The following is a 22148-nucleotide window of genomic DNA, read 5'->3' on the forward strand; positions in this document are numbered from 1 at the left end:
GCACTGAAAAGAAGATGGCAGGAGCGTGAAAAGCATGAGAGCTACAGCAACCCATGCTACAAACATTGTGGTTTTGCATAGTGCTTGGTAGCACAGAAACATGCTATGTCATACAGGTGTAAATAAAAGATGCTGCTCTTATTCATCTTAATTGTACCACTTTGAATTGCTCTTCGAGGGTTGTAAAGAGTATCACATCCATTAAATTCCCACCCTCTCTCGGCTAGCTTGTCGATTTTGAGGCAAAACTTTGGGGCATGGCTCTTCAGTTTAGCGGTACGTTACTTCCCTGCCAGGCCTGCACTAAATAAACACCCCTTCTTATGTAAAGTGGGATTCTAACTCTTCCTGCCTAAGGGCTTTCGGGCTATGCCCCCATTCTTTTGTGGCCTCTCCATTAAAACATTTACCATAACACATTTTAGAATAAAGCCTTTTTGACTGCCCTTAAACTGATTGAAATTCAGGCACTTTCACAAGCTACTCTGCGCCTGTGTGAGCACCTGAGTGTGTGGCTGACAATGGGCTTCAGAGCGGACAGGTCTTACCCAGACACAGCTTGCTTGCTTATCTCCGCCTCCATAACGAGGGCCGATTGAAAACAGCCTTCAGCGTTTTACCACCAAGCCCTGGTTTCAAAACACTCCACCTTAGCTGCTATTTATTCCACCCTTTTCCATTCCTTTTTTAAGCCTTATTGACCACACACCACTCTATGACAAGATAAGAAAGGGTGGGTAAAGAAGCACATGAACTGACTTCACAGACCGTACATTCTTATTTTACTTGAAATCCCCTCACCGCGTCCCAGGAAGTGCTTGTCTCAAAGACAAGTGTGTTTGACTTGACGGCAGTGCCGGCTACCCTGCCATGGCGGAGGAGTGTCGCCCTACTGCTTTTAAGCAGTGCGTGGAAGAAACAGAAAATGATAACTCAAGTTATTAACATTTTATGCTTCCTGCTGCTTTGAGAGGCGGGCAGGTGGGCAGGGCTGCTTTGCTCTCGGAGCAGGGGAGGAGTGGTTTGCCCACTCCTAATAGCGCAATGACTGTTTGGTTGACATCTCGGGCCAACCAAGCCATTCATACGCACATTCCCCTTTCTCCATGCAGGCTGCACTACAGCCAGGGGGCCTGGCTGTGCTTCTGTCCAAGACAGAGAAGAGCAGGAGCGGAGACGCAAGACCCGGCACAAAGGTAAGCTTATTTATTTATTTTTTTGAAAAATTTATATGCTGAGGTGCCCGCGCGCGACCCCACAACCCGTCTGCCCCAATACCCATGAGCCATGCTGGCCACTCCTGCTTGACGGGACCTCAAACCATACACATGCCATGATCGGAGCAGAGCACTGCCTGAAAAAGCACACACAAGTAAGCTGGAGCCTCTATTATAAGTGGAGTTTCATTGAAATTAAGTGAAAACCTATTCTCCACTGAGCCTCTCCCATCCCTTCCCTGACTTTCTTCACTAGTGCTGCTGTCTACGTATAGCAGCGAGGGGTTCAGTGATAGCTGCCTTATTTTTAATGACTAATAATGCTGGTTTTATTTTCGCTGCATTATTGACTACATGCCCCCCACTTCACATTAAACAGATATAATCTGCAGGTGAAATAAAATAATCATTCATAAAAATACTAAGTGTAGCTCTCAATTCGTGACACTGCTGGTTACCGATGGATGAGACAGTGCACATTTGTTTGAATAGATTAGTAGGTGATTGCAGGGGTTGACAGTGGCCGGGAATATGATTTGGGTGACCAATAGTGAATAGCTTAATATACATGAGTGAAAGTGAGTAGGTAGGTGAATAAAGGCAGTGGGTGAGGGTGAATGAATTGTTGAATTCAGGTGGTTTAGTAAGTGAATTAAGGTAAATTGGTAGGGTAATGTGCGATGGTTAAGGTAGCAGGATGAAAGAGTGTCCGAGTACCAAAAAGAGATCGGAATGTCGCATGTAGCCCTCAATAAACCTTGCTAATAAATTAAACGACAACAGTGAAGATGTAAGAAAATGAACTGAAATGAGTGTGGGTGAATTGGAATGTGTGTGGGTGAGATCAAAAGATGATAATGATTGATTCTTCATAGGAATCGGGTCAGTCACAGCAACTTGCATCCTAGCCAGATCTGAAACCTAAGTGGACTAATATAGTCACTATAGGGATCTATGTTTGACTGTATGGTCAGAAGTTCAAATCTCCTTGTTTATATTTTTGCCCCACCACTATTTGCAATCACCAGCTGCAAATGGTTCACTGGACATGAATGCAAATATACAATGTATACATGTTTAAGTATGTGTATATAAAGTCATACTTTTAGTCCTATTCTAGTCATAAAGTGATATTTATTAATAAATATATCTTTATAAACAGTACTGGAAAAAAGTTGGTTTTGTAAAAACTAGGAAATTTAGGACAGCTTAGGATCATTCAACTGCACAAACCAATTAGTTCTCCTTTGTAAATTAGCTAATTGCCCACCTCCCTGGCTAAGCTTTCCAACACTGCAATGATCAGAACAATGCAAAATAGGAATATATCAAAATGAATTCAGTAAGTCCAAAAATAAATTTGCAGACGTCTTGGAAGAGTATAGGTAAAAAATACATTTTCATTATTCTTTCCAATATTCTTTAAAAAAACAGCTATATAGTCAACACATTGCAACATTATGATATTAGTTTGTTGCGCTATATTGCCTTCATTTTGCTAAAGAATATCTGGCATGCTGAGGACCTAATGCTGTAAACCATGATCAGATTTTTAACAGCAACATAAAATTGGTCCTTCCGGATGGAACAGAAATGTGCAGAACAACATTGACCACCACCAACAAAGGCCACACCTTAATCAACACCTGCAAGCGGAAAATCCACCAACTCCACAGGTCAAACACCCTCAGCAGCAGCAATAACCTATTGCAGCAGGCTTTCCAACTCCCTGCTCATGAAGAAATCAAGAAAAGATGCTGGGGCTGGAAAGGTCCCACTATCCGAAACTCCACATCAAACATTACCAGGCAACCCCTCACTTGGAACACTCAAGGGAAGGGGAAAAGGAAAAGAGGAAGGCCAAAAAACACCTGGCGTTGAGGTCGCAAGGCTGACTGCAAGGAGATGGTTTTCACCTGGAGTCAGACTGAAAGAAAAGCACAAGACAGAGAAGGACTTTAGAGACCTGGTTGATGGCTTATACTGCAGGAGGGGTAGTAGCCATAAGTAAGTACGTATGTAATTTTGGCACCATTTTTTGTTCATCTTCTGTGAAATACAATTTGAACCCTTGTCTTTATGATGGTCCCTGAAGTGAGATATATTGGACTCTAAAACTGTGATATTGTAAACTAAAAGTGATTTAAATCTTTGAACTGGGTTTAAATTGGGATAAGGAATTCCATTATTTTTTAGACTAAGTTTGGTTTCTACATCATGGTATTAGTGTGTTGATCCATAATGCTTCACCGTGTTTTACTCATCCTGTGTGAAAACATAAATTGAACTCTTACTTTGATGACGATATCGGAGGTGGGGGTACATTTGATTCGAAAATAGGGATATTGTAAACTGAATGAGATCATTGCAATTTATCATTAGAGTTGGTTATTAGAACGTTCATCAAATGAGTGGGGAAGGTTTTAGTTTCTGATTGGATATGTTGGTTGAAGCATTATTTCCAATAGGGTTCTTTGTTTATGTTTACCATTTCAAAATGGCACTGATGAATTTTTATTCTTGAATACGGTTTTGGATGATGTTTCGTATTTGACTGACCGGCACCTGTGCAGTGGACCGTAAATCATGGTCATTGATTCATCGTATACCTTACAGGAATACTCTAAATTGGGATAGATGATTCAAATTTTTGACAGAATTGGTTGATTAAAGTATTAATTACATCGACGCCTTTTGTATATACTCCTATTTAGATGGTGCTCACGAATCTCCTTCATCGAAGATGGTCTCTTATGGTACTCTCTGGGGTAATTATAGATTGAGTGGGATGATTTTAGGGTTTGCACTAGATTTGTCTATTAATATTTATCGCAATGATGCTTTTGTGTCTAATTATCATCTGATAATGGCACTCACCAATCCCCCTGCCCATTTTGAAGATTGCGACGGATGGTGTTCTTAGATAATCCCAACCATTTCAAGATGACGTTTACAGATGTCCATTTAGGATGGTGATCTTTAATTGGTATGAATGCATTTTAAATAATGGTGCAGAATAATCTAGAATTATATGGAATTTCAGCGGGGGAGTTAAGATGTGCACACCGAACATGGGAATGTTATTTTGGAAATAGATAGGATATGGTTAGATATTCAAATTTGAGATATGAGGAGTTTTGCAAAGGCTTGTGTGTTGTGGAATTATGTAATGATGTTCTTCGGTTTGGTAGGATCGCCAAACCAATTGTTTTTGTGAAGTGTACTCGTTTTGCAAATTAAGTATAATGTTATGAAGAAACCACAGACTGCTCCGATCCGACGGAGGGTCGCGTACTCCTGGCGCCCAGGGAATGCAGCTTGGGGTACGAGACGAGCCGGGTGCACAGGAGATGAGAGCCCGACGCTTGCTCCGCTGCTGCAGGTCTAAACTGCAGCTGAGCGCCTCGAAGCGCAGAGACCCGCTCCAGGAGGCGCTGAAGCTGTGTCACTCGGGACAGGGCGCCTTGAAGCTGGCAGCGCTTACGGACTGCAGCCATGAGGAATCAGCGGGGCCTCCCTGACCGAGGAATCAGCAGGGCCTCCCTGACCGAGGGCACGACTCCCTGTGCGGCGAGTCGGCAATCACCTCGGGGTATCCCGGCTAGGGAGGACAGGAGCTGCCCCATCACGGACATGGGGTGTCCAAGCCGCGCCCCGGCAATAGCATGCGTTGGTGGGAAAGTGACGTCTGCAGCAGAGAGAAATCTCGGATTGCTCAACCTGTATTTGTTTTTGAAAAGAAGAACCGATCATGCAAGAGGCATGCCGAAGACCTTGTTTACAAGGCAGAACACGGTAATAATGCGCACCATGAATAAGTATCTGCAGAGGTAGACCATTATGCAGTAGTTATGCCCTCACCTTCAGCATGTCATTTAGGTGCATTAGAGAGATTGTGATTAACATTGCACTGGCAGTGCTCTTCCATTTTGGATTTCAGGTCACGTGTCGATTTGTATTGAATTTTTAGGGTAAATCAGTTGCTTTTGAGGCCTGGTTTACAAAGCACTTAAACATAGCAGGTAATGCGTCCACTATTAATCATGTCGGAAACCGTTTCAAACTCTGGCCTTGGAATCTCTTCTAAGGAAGGAGTATACAGTGGCCCTTGCAGGTGCTGAGACCAGGTATCCTGTCTGTGCCACTCTTGTGCTTATACGTGCACCAGACGAAATATGCATGACCCATGGCTATGGCCTGTGAACGTCTTATACTGTTTTTGCATATATTTGACTTCAGCTAGATAGTGTTAACATTAGGAATATTCTAAGTACCTTCGTACTCTGCACAATGGATGTATGTATGTCGTTCTATATATGTTCTGTTGATGTAGAAATGTATTTTCATTCTTTCACACACACACTTCCTGAAAATGTAAAATAGTTTGCAATGGCTTGTTTTTTTCGTTTACTGCGAGAGAGCATACATAAAAAGATATTATTGTGATATCTAAAGCAAACATGATGACGGGGTTCCGGAGGCTGCCTCCTCCAACATACATTTTAGGTGGTGTCATGAACAGCAGTACTGTTGGAGCAGCGTTTAGCAAGCTCTGACAACATTGAGAAGATGCTGGGTATTCCTTGGCCTCGTTGTTGATGTGACAAACCTGCAGGCTCCTTGTGATTCTCAGGGTGCACGGACACCACTGGGACACACTTCTTATGTCCAGCAAACAGGAGTACCTTTGGCAGCACCAATAGAGAAATCACAGGAATGCCAGTAGCTGGAGTTGGTTGATCGGCATTCCATGGTCCTTGACCATGGAGACGTGAATGAGTATAGGTGGTCAAACAGTACTAGTATTCCAGTCTTGTACATCTTAACAGAGTCAAGACAGTGGTGTAGGGGGTATTAGAACATTGGAATGTTGGGAGCTCCATCGAAAACAATGGAGTGCTCTCCGCTTATAATGGCTGGTATAAGCCTGGAGCTCCAACATTCCAATGTTTCTTTGTTCACAGCTCTGGCTGTGAACAAAGGCTTCAGGGAACCTGAGGGGATTCCAATCCCCTCACGCTCCCAAAAGGCTTTGTTTTTTTGTTGGAACATTCTGTCCTCTAGTGACAGAATGTTCTAATAGCCTTATAGCCCTTCGTAGATGGGCTATACCGCTATTAAAGTCCCTCTCCCTTGTTAAAGGCCCTCGCCTTCGGCTCGGGGCCTTTAACGCTGGAGAGGGCCTTTAATAGCCGGTATAGCCCTCTACGGCGGGCTATAAGGCTATAATAGGCTCCCCTATTTTTAACACATCCAAGCCTTGTAAAAGTAAAAGTTTAAGGGATCCAAGGAGAAGAAAAATACTTTTTCTGCAAGCAGAACTACCCAGTTTGGATGCCCAAGGTTCTTCATGAACATCTGGTGGAGTCCCATTTGGCACAGGGGGAACCTTTCATTATGGATTCTATAAAAAAAAAAAAATCTCTACTGCATCTGTGATCAATATCAACCAGTGGATGATTAAAATAGAGACGTTTTGCGGATATTGCAATCCGGGATTCCTGGAATTTTATCTGGGTCAAGGTACTGGAGAAGAATGTGGAAAAAATGGACGCCTTGTGGTAGTCTTGTCTGGAGGAGTTACTTCAAAGTATAAAGTTTGGAGACAGTGCCATAATTATAATGTCATGCTTTGAAACCACAGTGTACAGTGTTGACAATTGACTGGAGCCAACAGAATTATAGTATTGGGCTTCCTGCTTCCTGGGGCGAGAGCAGCCCTGCTGAGATTTCTTGAAATAAGTTATGGTTCCGCTAGTAACCATGGAAAACATTTGAGCAGGACCACAGCATAAACTACATGAGGAACTGGCATTAAGCCACAGCGAACTCCGCTACTCGCAAGTACCTGACCTCAAGATGGCCGCCCCCGGCACTGAATCTTCCTCATGCTAACGAGTTACACCGGTGACCTGTGGGAGTCCCCACTGTCCAAGACCGTGGACCGGAATCGGGACTACAAGAAGTAAAACAGTAAAATGGTTTCAGTGAAGGACTCAAGGCATCAAGCTACAGCGAGCCCCGTCACCTACCAGTGCCTGACCTCGGGATGGCCGCCCCCGGCCCCAACAAACAAACTACATAAGTGAACTGAGAGAGTCCCCACTGTCCTGGACCGGAACCAAAACTACAAGAAGCAGAACGGCAGCAAGGTTGGGATGAAGGACTCCAGGTTTCTAGCTACAGCAAGCCTGCCACTCCCCAGTGCCTGACCTCATGATGGCCAACCCCGGCCCCAACAATACAAACTACATAGGTGAACTGCGAGAGTCCCCACTGTCTGGACCCAGGATCGGAACCAAAACTACGAGTAGCGGAACTGCATCAAGGCTGGGATGAAGGACTCAAGGCTTCTAGCTACAGCGAGCCCGCGACTCACCAGTGCCTGACCTCGTGATCGCCACCCCCGGCACGATCCTATCCCCAACAAACGAACTACATAGGTGATCCACCAACTATCCAGGTGACACAGCCTGCGGGACTATCCTGGACCCAAGAACTAAGAGGAGTGCAGGAGAAATGTGTTATGGGATGTTTTTGTATGTGTGCCTATGTCTGTGCGTTTGATGGTGTGTGCGTGATGGTGTGTGCATGTATTTGAGTGTCTTTGTATTAGAACATGGGATTGTATGTGTGCTTGTGCGTGTGGATGTTTCTGTATGCGTGCTTGTATGCGCCCTCTGTTCGAGTATGAGAGTGTGTGCGCACATTTGTGTGTGCTTGCGCATGTCTGTGCGTGTGATGGTGTGTGTGCAGGAATAACCTTGGTGGATGTCCGGTGGAGCTGTCCTATGCAGCTATAGAGGAGTTTGGCCCCTCGGCAGTCACTTACCCAGCCGGACATATGACATTGTTTTACGCGTCTCCACGTTTGGTTGCCTTCCCTCCCCGTCCTCTAGGATTCTCTTGATGATAACTGTTGTAACTATGTATCCTGTAACTCCCTGTTTCAACTGATGTAGATACCTACAGCGGAGCCTGAGCAACCTTGGCGGATGCCCGGTGGAGCTGTCCTTTGCAGCTATCGAGGAATCTGGCCCCTCGGCAGTCACCTACCCAGCCGGACATATGCCATTGTTTTCCACGTCTCCACGTTTGGTTGCCTTCCCTCCCCGTCCTCCATGATTCTCTTGATGATAACTGTTGTAACTATGTATCCTGTAACTCCCTGTTTCAACTGATGTAGATACCTACAGCAGAGCCTGAGCAACCTTGGCTGATGCTCGGTGGAGCTGTCCTTTGCAGCTATAGAGGAGTTTGGCCCTGGTTCCCCCCCTCGGCCATCACCTACCCAGCCGGACATCTGACATTGTTTTCCTCAGCTCCCCGTTTGGTCCACTTCCCTCCCCCTCCTCCCTCCTCTGTGATTGTCTGGATTCTAACTGATGTATCTATGTGTCCTGTAACTCACTGATTCAACTAATGTAGATACCTCTTGTGGAGCCTGAGCAACCTTGGCCGATGCCTGTTGGAGCTGTCCTATGCAGCTATAGAGGAGTCTGGCCCCTTGGCCGTCACCTACCCAGCTGGACATCTGACATGGTCTTCCTAGTCTCCCCGTTCGTGTCTCCTTCCCTACTCCTCCTCCTCCTCCTCCCTCTGTTTCTTTGATTCAAACTGTGTAACTGGTAACTCGCTGATGCAACTGATATAACTACGTACCATGTAACTGCCTAATCCTCATGTAAAAAATATTTACAAAAAGGGGTGGTGAGGGACAGAGTCTCTGAATTAAGCAGAAAGCTCTCACCCAGTCAAAAGATCAGGGCTAGATTCAACACCGTTTTTTAGCTCACTGCACCATCCCAGTTTCAGAACCTGACTGTATGCAAATTAGTCTGTTCCTGTCCCAGTGCATGATGGGAACAGGACAAACCAAACTACAGAAGCCAATTCTTACACTGGGAAGGAAACAAGCTCCCGGGCATATAGCCAGGTTCTGAGCTGGGATGGGGCAGTGAGATAAATAACGGTGATGGATCAAGCCCTGATCTTTGGACTGGGTAAGAGTGGTCTGCTCAATTCAGACACTCTGTTCATCACCACCCCCCTTTTGTAAATCGATTTTGGCCACTATAGGTGTGGCAGGGTATACTCAGACATGAGTCCCTTTCTCACTGCTCCATCAGGATTCAAGCAAGCCGGGCCGAAGAGGCTGAAATGCCAGAAACCGGTCCCCGGTAGCTTGTCTCCTTTCTGGTAAATAATTGGCTTGGTAGTTTAGTCTGCCCTGTTCCCATGATGCACTGGGCCAGGGACAGACTGATTTGCATATAGCCAGGTTCTGAGCTGGGATGGGGCAGTGAGATAAATAACGGTGATGGATCAAGCCCTGATCTTTGGACTGGGTAAGAGTGGTCTGCTCAATTCAGACACTCTGTTCATCACCACCCCCCTTTTGTAAATTAATCCTCATGTAAAGCGCTCCGATACCTCTAGGTCTAGCCAGCGTTATATAAAATTTTGCAAATAAATAAACAAATAAAATAAATAACCTGTGGCTATATTAATAACGAGTGCGATTAGAGTTTGGGAACTTACTGGATCCAATTTGGAGGGGAAAATGTGAGCCCCGCTTGTAGATAGTGAGATATTCATTTAACAGTAGTGCTGATACATAGACATTTCTTATTAGAATTGACTAATACCAAAGCATGAGTATGAGCAACCTATATAGAGATTGCGGGGAATAACCGGCAGGTTTTATTAAATTAGTTGAGCTGAATCAGTATGAGGGCATATCTCTGGGTATAATATCCATTAGGGGTACAAAAATGAATAGGGAATTTGGAAGAGGAAGGTTTTGCATACTTAAATATTGCATTACTATTTGACTAATGATATATTTGAAATACCCGGTTTAAAATATTTTAATTCAATTTTATATATTAGACTTATTTCTGTTACACTTTAGAAACTGCATTAATCTGATTTTATAATTACAAAAACTAAATTTGTCTGGGAAGCTCTAGAACCAATTTGGATGATATAGTAAATAATTAGTAGATGTTATTTTCTTAACTGTGCAATTTAAATGACTTATTCACTGTTTCAATCTGCTAGTCTACTCTTTCTTCATGCTCTTGGTGTAGAGTTTTTGAGTGGACTATTGTAGGAGGCTATTGCTACTCTAGTTTTTTAAAAAAAATATCTTTTTATTGAATTTATGAACAATAAAATCAACACTCGGCAAATCACATATGACAGAAAATAGTTGATATTCGTATATGGCAATTCATTCAGGATACAGTGCAATTGTATAGAACAACCTGTGGACAGGATAGAAAAATCAGGGAGACAAAGTTACGTCATAATGGGGGGGCGGGGGGAGGGGGAGGGTGTAGGAGCAACACAGATATCTCCCCTATATGTGCTCCACTTAGCCCAGACTCTGAACCATTTTTGGGGGCACCCTCTTGCCACATAGACTGTTTTCTCGCTAAACATGCACCAATCAAGATTTCGCATCCACGCTGCCACAGTAGGGGGCGATAATCCACCCCACAATTCAGCAATGACCCTCTTGGCCACAGCCGAACCCACGGTGACCCACAGCCTCTCTGCCCCTACCAAATCGGTGGGCTCCCATACATTAAGGAGGCATCTCTTCGCCTTGGGGTGAACAGATTTATGTAGGACCTCACTCATACCCGTATGCATCCCCCTCCAGTATGTTTGAACTTTTTCACATTCCCAAATGACGTGCGCTACTCTAGTTTTTAATGAGAAATTAAATTCTGTATTTTTAAGTTTTTATAATTTTGTCCAATTAAAGCCCTGAAGAATCCCTCGCTATATGGGGGAAACGTGTTGGCTATATGGCTGTTTTTTATGACCACTGGAAAGAATAATAAAGAATTTAATTTTTTAATAATTTTCTTCCAAGACGTCTGAAGATTTATTCTTGTACTTAATACATTTATTTCGGGACTTTGCATCTCAATTTTTGTATTGTTTTGCAAAAACTAACATCACTGTTATTCAGAAAATGGAATTAAGTTTTATTTTGCGGATGACAAATGCTGGCGAGAAATGCTAAATAGAATTATGGACTGAATTTCTTTATAAAATATAAGTCGGGGTTAAATGGTATTTAAATTTTAGGGAACATTTCATTCCCAAAGCACTTCATAGTGATGGCTCATTTTTACTGTTACAGGCCAAATACTCAAAGTTGTTTCAAATACGTTAAACAATGTACTATAGTTAATTTAAAAGAGAAAAACTAGCAATTTCCTTCCTGAACTGATGTCACAGAACACCAAGTGTTCTCTGAAAGGCACTACTATACAAATAAAACTATCCACAAACAAAACAAAAACAAATCAAAGCACCATCTCAAGTGTATAGTAAAAAGGGAATCTATGGAAAGAACATAACAAAATCTGACCTAACTGTCCATAGGATAGAATGTTCTCCTCAAAATACTATTGAACCACATTTCTGGAACTCCTTCTCACATAACAGACTGGAGGAACATTTTCTGATAGTTTGCAAAAAACTAATGACTCCACTCTTCCATACTACTCACGAAGCCAAATCAGTCTAAAAGTCCTGTTACTATAATCTGGTATATTTGCGTACTGTGCGGTTGCCACCTAAATTAGTCTGTAAGACTGCCCTTCGCTGTCTTCACTTTCTTGATGGACAGGACTAGTGGAATGAGTATTTTAACATTGCACTTCATGTAGAACACCAATCAATGGACCTATAGCTAACCCAAATGGTGCACCTGTAGTGCCTGCCCTCTATGTCTCCTTCACAATAAAGTAATTTGATGTGGTCCTAATTTGACTGAATCCTTTACAAAAACTAAAATAAAAAGAATACATGTTTGGGAATAAAAAATATATTTTAAGAGAGTCAATATTAACTGCTTTTGATGTGGAAATTGTAAACCTGAAGCCTGTTTGAGAAGACGTTCTGTGAAAAAGATTAAATTAGTTATTGAGTTGTGAAACACTGCAGGAACACCTAGAGAAGACGTTTAATTATCAGAAAAAAACCATATGTTTGCTAAAGTCTCGTTTAAAAGAAAACCCCATTCCCACAAAATTATGAACCCCTTTTGATGATTAAGAATTGATCTAGCAAAATACATAGCTTAACCAATTGCTGGCTTTCTTTTCAATGAAACCTATATTGTATACTGCACCAATGCAACTAACATGTATTATAAGCATCAATTTTGTAAGTGTTTAGAGAGTAAAACAATTACTAAAGCAACTAACTTAATTTACGGTTCCTTTTTTAAATATTGCAGGATTCCCACTTGCCCTGAAATATTCTTGCCCATAATAAGTGATTTGCAAATTGTGTGAAACACGCAAACATACACCGAAAAGTGATCACAAATCAATGTCAACAGATGAATTTCATGACACTCTAAGAGCAACATGTAGGACATGTGCTTGAAGACACACATTGAAGGTTAAGCGACGCCATAGATGAATTTACATGATAATGTTTATGAAGGACAATTGTAGGCTCATACTCGAATATTTACACCTGTTTCTATAATCTTGTTACATAATCCCCTTTTGTCTTAGTAAGACTATGCAAATGGTTTAGAATGTGTACAATACACATTTTCATTAATTGTTTGCTGTATTAGTTGCATCTGTTTGTTATCCCACTAAAAACAAAAAAAGCCAAATGAGGCCTCATCATCCTTGTGAAAAGAAAGCTTTACGAGAAGCCTGAAAGATGAGTTTGAACACTAAGGAGAAAATGAGAAACGTTAGGTGTGTGGATTAGGAAATGTTAATTTCATGCACTTAGGAACACACACTCACACCCCACAGTAGTAGAAGCAGTAGAAGAGGAAAACACTACATGTGTAGGGGTAGAAATATTTGTTACATCATGATGCTGGCTGGCGATGGAGGGTTGCCGCCTTAGAGCCCCCTGAATGGAACTTCCACTCTGGAAAGCATTCACTACATCCATCTGCAAGGAATCAGAGATTGTGACAGCTTGCTCAGCAAGAGAGAGAGAGAACAAGAGAAAGGACCATCCCATCTACAACACACAAAAGGTAAAGAAAAGGCACTTTTTATACAACACTTAAATAAGCAAAAGTTGTTTTAAAGATGAAGCATAGAAAGAGCTTTAGATTAAAGAAAGCCTTACCCTATAAAAATATGTTTATCAATCACACATCTTGCAGCATCTACGCCACTCTCAGGGAAAAAGGGAGAGGATTGTAACATGTTTCCATACGCCCCATTTGCACCCTCCTACCTCTGCCAAGACCATACCTGTGTTTGTATTCTATTCAGGCCCCTAAACCACAAGATCTGACCCCGCCGCAATTCTCGCTCAGCATGATCAATCTCCTCAGCATCTTCAGAGAGCTCTTCATCAGGTATTTCGTCCTTGTGAGTCCCGTGACCGGCTTCTTTAAGGAACTTCAAACGACTTGTAGGTATTGTTGTGACGAGCTATGGAAGAGGTTAAAAAAAGGTTAAAAAACCATTTATTAATACTTCAACATGAATGCATGTGTTTAAATGAATTAACAGTTCTCTTGGCCTCTCTGACAGATTTTTACACACTCACCGATTCCATTGACTCACATTATTCCAAATGTAATATTTTTCCTTTGCGCACATGAAACTCCGACAACACGCCTCAATAGAAACTCACATTAATGGTACATCTTGCCACCAACTGCCCCACCAAGGAGTATACAAAACAGGAATAGAAAGAAAGAACTCCACGATGATTGCTCCCTGACACGTGGCCAATTCCCAATAGGTACGTACGTAGTATATTGCGTTTATTCATCAGCCAATCAAAGCGATGACTAAAGACCAAGAAAGGTTTCGTACTCCCTCCCCATTAAGCTACATTCCGTCCCGGTTATCATTATACAGGAGAGTCTTCTCACATTAGAAAATAGTTATTCCATTGTCATAAAATTCCACAGTCCCATATGACAGTGGAGGATTCTTTCTTCCAACATGTAATCACAAATGTTTCTGGACCTAAGAACTCTCGAAACAGAGTGACCTGAGCGCCTAGTGAATTTGTTTAGAAAACTGAGCAGAACTACTCCCCTGTCTGCAATAATTGTGTCGCTCATCACCTACCCCGTTGTGGATAAGACCTCCCTACAGAAGGCAGCGATTATGAAGAAACTCCATCACATACGCATTGCACTACCCACTTGGGTCACAGCCACTGCAACATTTTTGGGTTCCAGGGTGGATCCCATTTGGGTGTAATACCAATTATACATTGTTTTATAATTAACTTCGGTTTTCCATGCAATTTTACCTTTGAGTATTTCCAATTGCTCAGCAGAGATCTCCCTATTTGAACTTTTCTTCCAGCTCCATCTATAAGTTGCTAATCTTGATATATATATCCATTGGATGAAATTGTGGGGAAAAAGCTTCTCAAAAGAGGCCCTGGCTCTTGTAGCTTCTGTTTCATTTATAAGGCACATTGCACAATCGTACAGTTGGGCTTAATAGAGGCGTTCAGTTTCACCCGATTCAAATTCAACCTTATCCTGCATAAAAGATTTAATGCTCCTGTTAGACCTGGCATCCTTGTTGTGGTTCCCCCTGATTATTCGCCCTACCTCCTGCATTTTTGCCTGTCTTCTGGATTTTGTTTTTGGTGGTTTAGGTACTCTGGGCACTTTGCCACTGCTGATCAGTGCCAAAGTGCAAGTGCTCCCTGTATAAATTGTGATTATGAATGGTTATACATGATTGGCATATTAGATTTACTTATAAGTCCCTAATAAAATGCACTGTGTGTGCCCAAGGCCTGTATTTCAAATGTTACCAGTGTCTGCAGCACGGATTGTGCCACCCACACAAGTAGCCTTTTAAATGAGTCTCAGACCTGCCACTCCAGTGTCTGCATGCACAGTTTTTAACTGCCATAACAATGTGGAAAGGAAACCAAGTTCGTACCTCTAAGGTAGGCCTGAAATCCAAGCAGCACCTGCCAGCAGCCCAAAGAATCGCAGCACGCCAAGTTCAGTGCACTGACCTTTGAAGCCCGAGATCACAGAATCCTATGCAGGCCCTGCTCTGTGTTTACAAGAAATGACGCATCGTGGGACCGCAGTTCGCTGCTGCATTTATCTCCAGCGCGCCCCAGATTTCCACGTATCACACCCGTGCGCCACATTTCGCGGACGGACCATCTACACACCAGAGCAGTCTTGGAATCAACACATCACTTCCCCACACAGTTCAGATTTGACATCACTTCTCCTGCGTGAAGCAGGACTGACACCATGCTTCCAAGGACTCAGGAACAGACCCGTCACTGTGTTTTCCGACACTTCCCTCTTCTGCGTCAGTTGCCTTATGGATTCTGATGCATCTGAAGTACTTTGTATAGAAATAACGCATCCATAGTTTTCTGTGGGGAGACTTGTTTGAAACCTTTTCAAACACATATTTTGAAATGTGTATGTTGGATTTCTGTTGTACTGGTCTTGTTTGGTTTAGATAAAGATACTTTATTTTACTAAACTGGTGTGGTGACCATTTGTAGTGTTACTGTGTGTGTCTTGAGAAAATACTTTACACATTGACTCGGAGATAAGCCTGTCTGCTTATGCCAAGCTACCAAGGGGATGAGCAGGGGTTATCCAGGTGTGCAACTCCCTTATCCTGACTAGCAGGAAGGGTCCCTACCACTGCCAACTAGAAACCCCAATTTCGAACATGCCCCTTCAACTACATATAGCCACAATAATCCTACAAGTTCCAGCTGTTCATGTACGTAATGGACAATGCTGCAAGATGGGGAAAAGCTCCAAATTAATGGGTATTGAGGGCCAGGGGGTGGGAATAAGAAGCTGCTCTTGTGCTGCTATTGAATCTCTAATCGCCAACGTATTCTGGACAGGTGTGCTAAGGCATGCATTCTAGGGTCTGAAAGTTACTCTTAGCTGTGACACACCCCAGAGGGATCCTTCCATCAGCACGTTCTCCATATAGGAGCAACGCTTTTCAATCTCATATCCAGAATTTTCAATCAAGATTGTCAATTGTTTGTCTATCTGCAGTAGTTTTATTGGAATTTTCTTTTCAGTTAGGACCTTTTCCACATAAAATTGATTATGGTTTGCTGCTGAAGTTAGTCTCCAAGCTCACTAGCAAAGGCTGGAAAAAGGAAAATGTTTCTTACCCAGTAAGCGTCTGCTTGTGGTATAAAGTGCTGTAGATCCACATGCTTCGCATAACTCCTCCATTTAGTGTTGGGCTCAGATGTGTGCAAGTTGCTTTTCTTTGAAGAAAGTCTTTTGAGTTAGTGAGACTCCTCCTTTTGCTGGTAATGCACATGGTCTTAGACTCCAATGTTCGATTGCTTTCCCGCATGATGGGTGAGGATAGAAGCAAAGCATAGTATAAACCGATGTCCATGCAAAACGAGTTTGTGAAAAATAGTGAAAATCACAAACAAGCACAGGTGTCCAGGGGGAGGATGAGCGCATGTGAATCTACAGAATTACATGCCACGAACAGATGCTTACTTGGTAAGTAACATTTTCTGTTCGAGGCATCTGTGGCTGTAGATACACACGCTTAGCATAGACTGTAAAGCAGTTCTCCTCCGTAAGTGGAGGTTAACCTGTGGGAGTCAGTTTGAAATAATGTCATTCGGACTGCTTTGCCCAAATTGGCTTGTTGATGGGCCAGTACATCTACACAGTAATGTTTCTAAGTGGGGTAGACCATGTAGCTGCTTTAAATATGACAGCTATGGGCTAGTTTTTCATGAGGAGAGTGAGCTCTAGGAGGAATGGGTAAAGTTATTTTAGCTTTAGCATAGCATGTTTGGATGCATTTAACAATCCATTGTGCATTGCCTAATTTAGAAATGTCCCTTCCTTTGTGAGGTTTTGAGAAAGCGATAAAAAGGTTGTGGTCTTTTTCTAAAAGATTTAGTCCTATCCATGTAATACATGAGAGCTCTTTTTACATCTAACATACGGATAGCCATTTCTGCTACTGAGTCAGGTGGAGGAAAAAAGACATGTAGTTCAATAGATTAAGATAGAATTGTGAGATTACCTTAGGAAGAAATAAGGGGTTGGTGAGAAGTACAATCCTGTCCCTATGCATCTGAAAGAAAGGGTCTTCTAAAGTTAATGCCTGAAGCTCACTGACACATCTGAAGGTAGTGATAGCAACTAGGTATGTTACCAGAATAAAAACTGGAGGGGGCAGGACGGGAGTGGTTCAAATGGAGGGCCTAATAATCTTGTTAATTCAATACTGAGGTTAAACGTGGGAGCTGGTGGCACTCTAGGAGGAATGACTCTTAAGGTTTTCCAGCAAGGCTTTGACAACTGGAATCCTGAATAGGGAAGTGTGTTGCCTATTTTACAGATATGCAACCACTTTTCCTAGGTGTAACCTTATAGATGTAAAAACGAAATAGGAGGTATGTACGTGAAATAAGTAGCAGACACTATTCAGTACATTAGTTGCTAAGGGATCAATGTATTTGGAATAACAATAGTAAACAAATCTTTTCCATTTGGCAGCATAACGAGCCAGATTTTTAGGCCTGTGTGACTCTTTAAGAATGTCCATACATTGTTGTAGGAGATTGAGGTAGCCAAATTCTTAGACTTCAGGAGCCAGACTGCGAGGTTGAGCAATCTGTGGTCCGTGTGTCTGATTTCTCCATGGTTCTCGGTTTGGCAGTGCTTTGAGGGAAACTACTCACAGTTCGAGAAGTGTGGTAAACCATGGTTGCCTGCCCATGTGGGAGCCACCAGAATGAGGGTGAGAGATGTCTGCCGAAGCTTGCCAGCCAGAAATGGAGGCAGCGGGAAAGGTGTATGCAAATATCCTGGACCAACTCATCCATAGTGTGTTGCCCTTGGATTGTAGGTGTGAGAACCCGGAGGTGAAGCTTGACGATGAGGTCTTTTAGTGGTTGTCCCCAATGCTGTAAGTATTGGAGGAGGACTGCTTGTCGAGTTGTTGGTGCCTCCTGCTGAGGAGATCAGCAAAGTCATTGTCCGTTCCCGGGACATAATTTGCTAACAAGTAAATGTTGTATCGGAGAGCCCGCTTACAAACGGTCTGAGCTAAATGGGAAAACTGTGAGAACTTTATTCCTCCTTGCTTTTGGAGATAATACATGGCTTTCATGTTGTCTGCCTTAATGAGGATTACCTTGTCAATTAGGTGAAGAAGGAAGGCTTTCAGTGCTAAGTGAACAGCTAGTAACTCCAGGTGATTTATGTGGAGTTCTCTCAGACTAGGTGTCCAGTGCCTTGGAAACTTTAGTTTGCACACCCCATCCTGTAATGAGGCGCACAGTGTTACTGCCCTCTGCAGAACTGGGTCCAGGAAATGGCGTACTTTAAACAGGTTGTTCATGTTCCACAACTGCAGAGAGCGGCAATATTGACGGCTGACCAAATTTAGTTCTTGTAACTGACTGTCCGCTTGAGTCCATTGAAACATGAACCCCAGCCAGACTGTATCCAGTCCACCCACCAAATACACACTCTATACTCAATGTAGCATTTCTTCTCTTCTTTAGGGAATATCAATTAATGTCTATTCCCCCCTCCACCATCTATGTAATGCTTCAACTTTCTCGAAACGGATGTTCTTCCTCATTTACGTATGCAAGATTACCCTACAAAATATTCTGACTTCACACTTTTTGGCTGCTCAGTAGGTTTAGAGTAATGATGTGGCTTAGTGCTTTGATCAGATAGCACAATGTCTTATAATGTTAAATGAATAGCTTGTCAGCCAACCTTGAAAGCACGCCATTGGATCAATTTCAAGACATTGTGCATTGTCTATTAGGCATACTGGACATCACTACAAAAACTAACCCACGTTGCATGCTTATTAGGAAGTTTTGTTCTGTATTAACACGTGATCTATGTTCTCATACAAGTGGCACAAACAGTGGGTGATGTAAAGTCGGGATTCCTAAAATCAGAGCTGAATCCAATTTCTTAACTTCACAAAACGTCTTAAAATTGAACTCTTGAATAAATAATTTGCATACATACCTGTATACCTGTACATACCTGGAAAGAATCTAAGATCAGCAGCAAGCCACCTATTGCATGTTCCCCGAACAAGAACGGCCACATGGGGAGATAGACGCTTCCTAGTAGCGACCCCCATACTGTGGAACACACTCCCCTTGTATATTAAAACAGCACCAACACTCATTGCCTTCCGTAAGGCCCTGAAAACTTGGCTATTTAATCAATAAGTTCCTGTCCTGAATTTTGTGTATCCTAGAGCATCTCATTGCGCCTAGACACCCTAGGGTATTAGTTGCGCATTAAAAATCCCATAAATAAATAGAGACTGCTAATGGGATGAACCAACTGCATTCCAATGACTTAAAGCCTACTGACTCTGTTTGCCTTCCTGACAATCTCTAGAAACAAAAGCACTTAGGCTTTATCACAAGAGCACAACATGTATTTACAAACTATCTAAATAAACACCTTGCAGGGTTAATTTCTTCTTAAGAGCAGCCTGCAACAGATCCACTGTTCAAATGAGAACTTTTCAATAGGAGATTGGGGTCAGTTTTTTAAAAAGTATATCAATCATGATAAGTTACTGCACATGTCCAAACATGATCCCATTACTGGATCCTAACTGCATGCAGCATGTATTGGCTAAAACTTAGTTTCATGATATTTAAACTAAAAAAACTGCACCACACTGAGAAAGCCTATTTAGATGTGATGGATTTGTGGTGGCATGAGGAAATTATTACTGAGAAATATACATCTTTCTCTTGTTTGGATAAACTACTATCATACACATCTGGATGGGCTGCAGATGTTAAAATAGAATTATTTCACTGCGCGAGATGATGTAAGCAGAGAACAAATTTGCAATGTATAACTTATTCAATGTCGGCATCAGAGCAGGGACTCTGATCCTTTATGCCCAAGAAGGCACAGTCAGTAATGCTTGACAAACCTCTGTCAATGATACACTTGGAAATGGCACACATGCTGATTTTTGCCATCTCTCAACCTGCTGTAAAGACTCAACAGCACGCTTCAGCATGTATAGCTTTAATCCAGAAATGCTCGAGTATATGTATGCAGCCGACGGAGGGCTACATTTACCGTAACATGCATAACCCTCCAATGTACCGTCCTGCCATAACACAAGTTTTCACATTTTCTCTAGAAATCTCTTTCAACTGTACTTAACAATTCTTGCTGATGGTCTGTACATTAAGATTGCTCGCTACGGGCCAGACTAGGTTTTATGTTGGAGCAGCAACAGAATGATTTGCATTCTAAATTGGCCTTGCTGCTCCTGTTTCTGTTAGGAATTACTCAGCCCAGTGAATTCCACGTGAAGTGTGGACCAGACCATGAAGATTGGGTGATGTGCAGAAACTTGAGCTTCACCATAGCGACTCAGTGGAGCACATTCCCATTAAATGATGTGGAGACTAGAGGGGACATTTGGTCTTGACCGCTTACCTAAAGGCTTTCCAATAAGTGGAAATGAAGCCCTGGCGCCCAAATGTCACCCTAGATCTGATCTACAAAGGCCATCCCATGACCTCCACTTTCTTCTTATGTTTTCCACATGATACTCAGCTCAAATGAAGTGGAATCTTTCAGCTCAAATGAAGTAGGACCTTTGTGTATCGGTTTTTCACATGAGCTGTATCTTTTGTTGCACATCTGCGGCAAAAAGAATAGACTTGAATATCAAATACCAAAGTAAACCACACTAACGCTCTATCTTCTCAATATTACAAACCATTGGTTTAAAAAGCATTGATAGTTCGTATAGGATATTTCTAACTAAGGGTTACAAGGGTTCAGAGGGGAGTGGAATTGAAGTCCGAATATTTATTTAAGATTGGATCGCCCTTTTTCCAGTCAGAAATTTGTTGTGCCTTCCTTTAATCCTTCTACATACTGTATAATTGGGTTAAGACTAGTGTTAGAACTTCTAATGCTCCAATGCTCACTGACAAAGCAGAGTCCCTGCTAGCCCAAACTAATTCCTAATCATCATCCTTGTGGTTTCGTCAGCATCCTTTGCAGAGCTTAGACTTAATATTTTCATTACTACCATACCTAGGTTTTCAGATTCAGCAAATTCTGGCTAGAATTATCAGAAAATCACTACTGCTAACGCTGTGCTAGCCATCCCTTCCCAGGCATAGCACGGAAGAGGACAAATGCTATTGCACTGACGTTCTGTCATTGTCAGGATATTGTCTGTCAGTGATGCCAGGCACCAAGCTGTCAAACTGTGGGCAGACCCTATTCTTTTACTCAGTTTCCTAACTAGAAAGGCCTCAGAAACCAATACATCCACAAGTGCTGGCACCATTCTTTGCAAGAGAAAGTAAGCAAATGGCAGCAATCACTTAGAAGTTCAATGTCAACTTACGAGCACCCTAACAGCGAAGGTACTGACACTTGTCTCCCAGTGTCCACTGATGTCTGATGATGCATTCCATGCATGTGGACTATTGGAGCCAAGTGATCGAACCCTCTGCTTCGGCGGGTATTCCCCGACTCACCAAAAGTACCAACTAAATTTGGAGAGACTGGAGTGAAGCTTTCCTGCTTCATATTATACCTCTAATGAACAGAGTGGGAGTGCTGCAGCAGATGTTCTAATGTACTCGTCCAGGCCTTTAATACACAGAATGAAATAAGTTCTAAAGTTCTTCTCATTACATGGCTAAAAAGTCTTTGCCCCACTCATGATAAAGTAACACTCAGTGTCACACTCGAGGAACTGAAATGTCACACAAACGTGAAAACGTCACACATACGATAAAATTGGTATTCCATGGTTCCAAGCCGCTATGTCAATAAAGGCCAGTAAGTCTTAAAACTCTAAGCTTTTGTGTCTGAATGTTTACTTGACGTATGCAATGAAGTCATACGAATAATTATTATTCCGG

The 22148-nt window shown here is 42.4% G+C and overlaps 1 protein-coding gene across 5 annotated transcripts in view; it reads right to left on the minus strand.

Annotated features, from left to right (window-relative positions):
- ATP2B1 (ATPase plasma membrane Ca2+ transporting 1) overlaps positions 1-22148 on the minus strand; it is a 428175-nt gene that overhangs the window by 32975 nt on the left and 373052 nt on the right. For 3 of the 5 annotated variants that reach the window (XM_086919538.1, XM_086919539.1, XM_086919542.1), the window contains exons 20-21: positions 13478-13660; positions 13080-13166 (exon numbers count right to left, since the gene is read on the minus strand). In XM_086919538.1, the coding sequence (XP_086775664.1) occupies positions 13080-13166; positions 13478-13660 (270 nt within the window). Of the gene's footprint in view, positions 1-13012; positions 13167-13477; positions 13661-22148 lie in introns of all 5 variants that reach the window. The other 2 variants (XM_086919544.1, XM_086919543.1) reach the window with 2 other exon arrangements.

The sequence above is a fragment of the Lissotriton vulgaris genome, chromosome 1_1 (assembly GCF_964263255.1).
Source record: "Lissotriton vulgaris chromosome 1_1, aLisVul1.2, whole genome shotgun sequence".
Lineage (NCBI taxonomy): Eukaryota > Metazoa > Chordata > Amphibia > Caudata > Salamandridae > Lissotriton > Lissotriton vulgaris.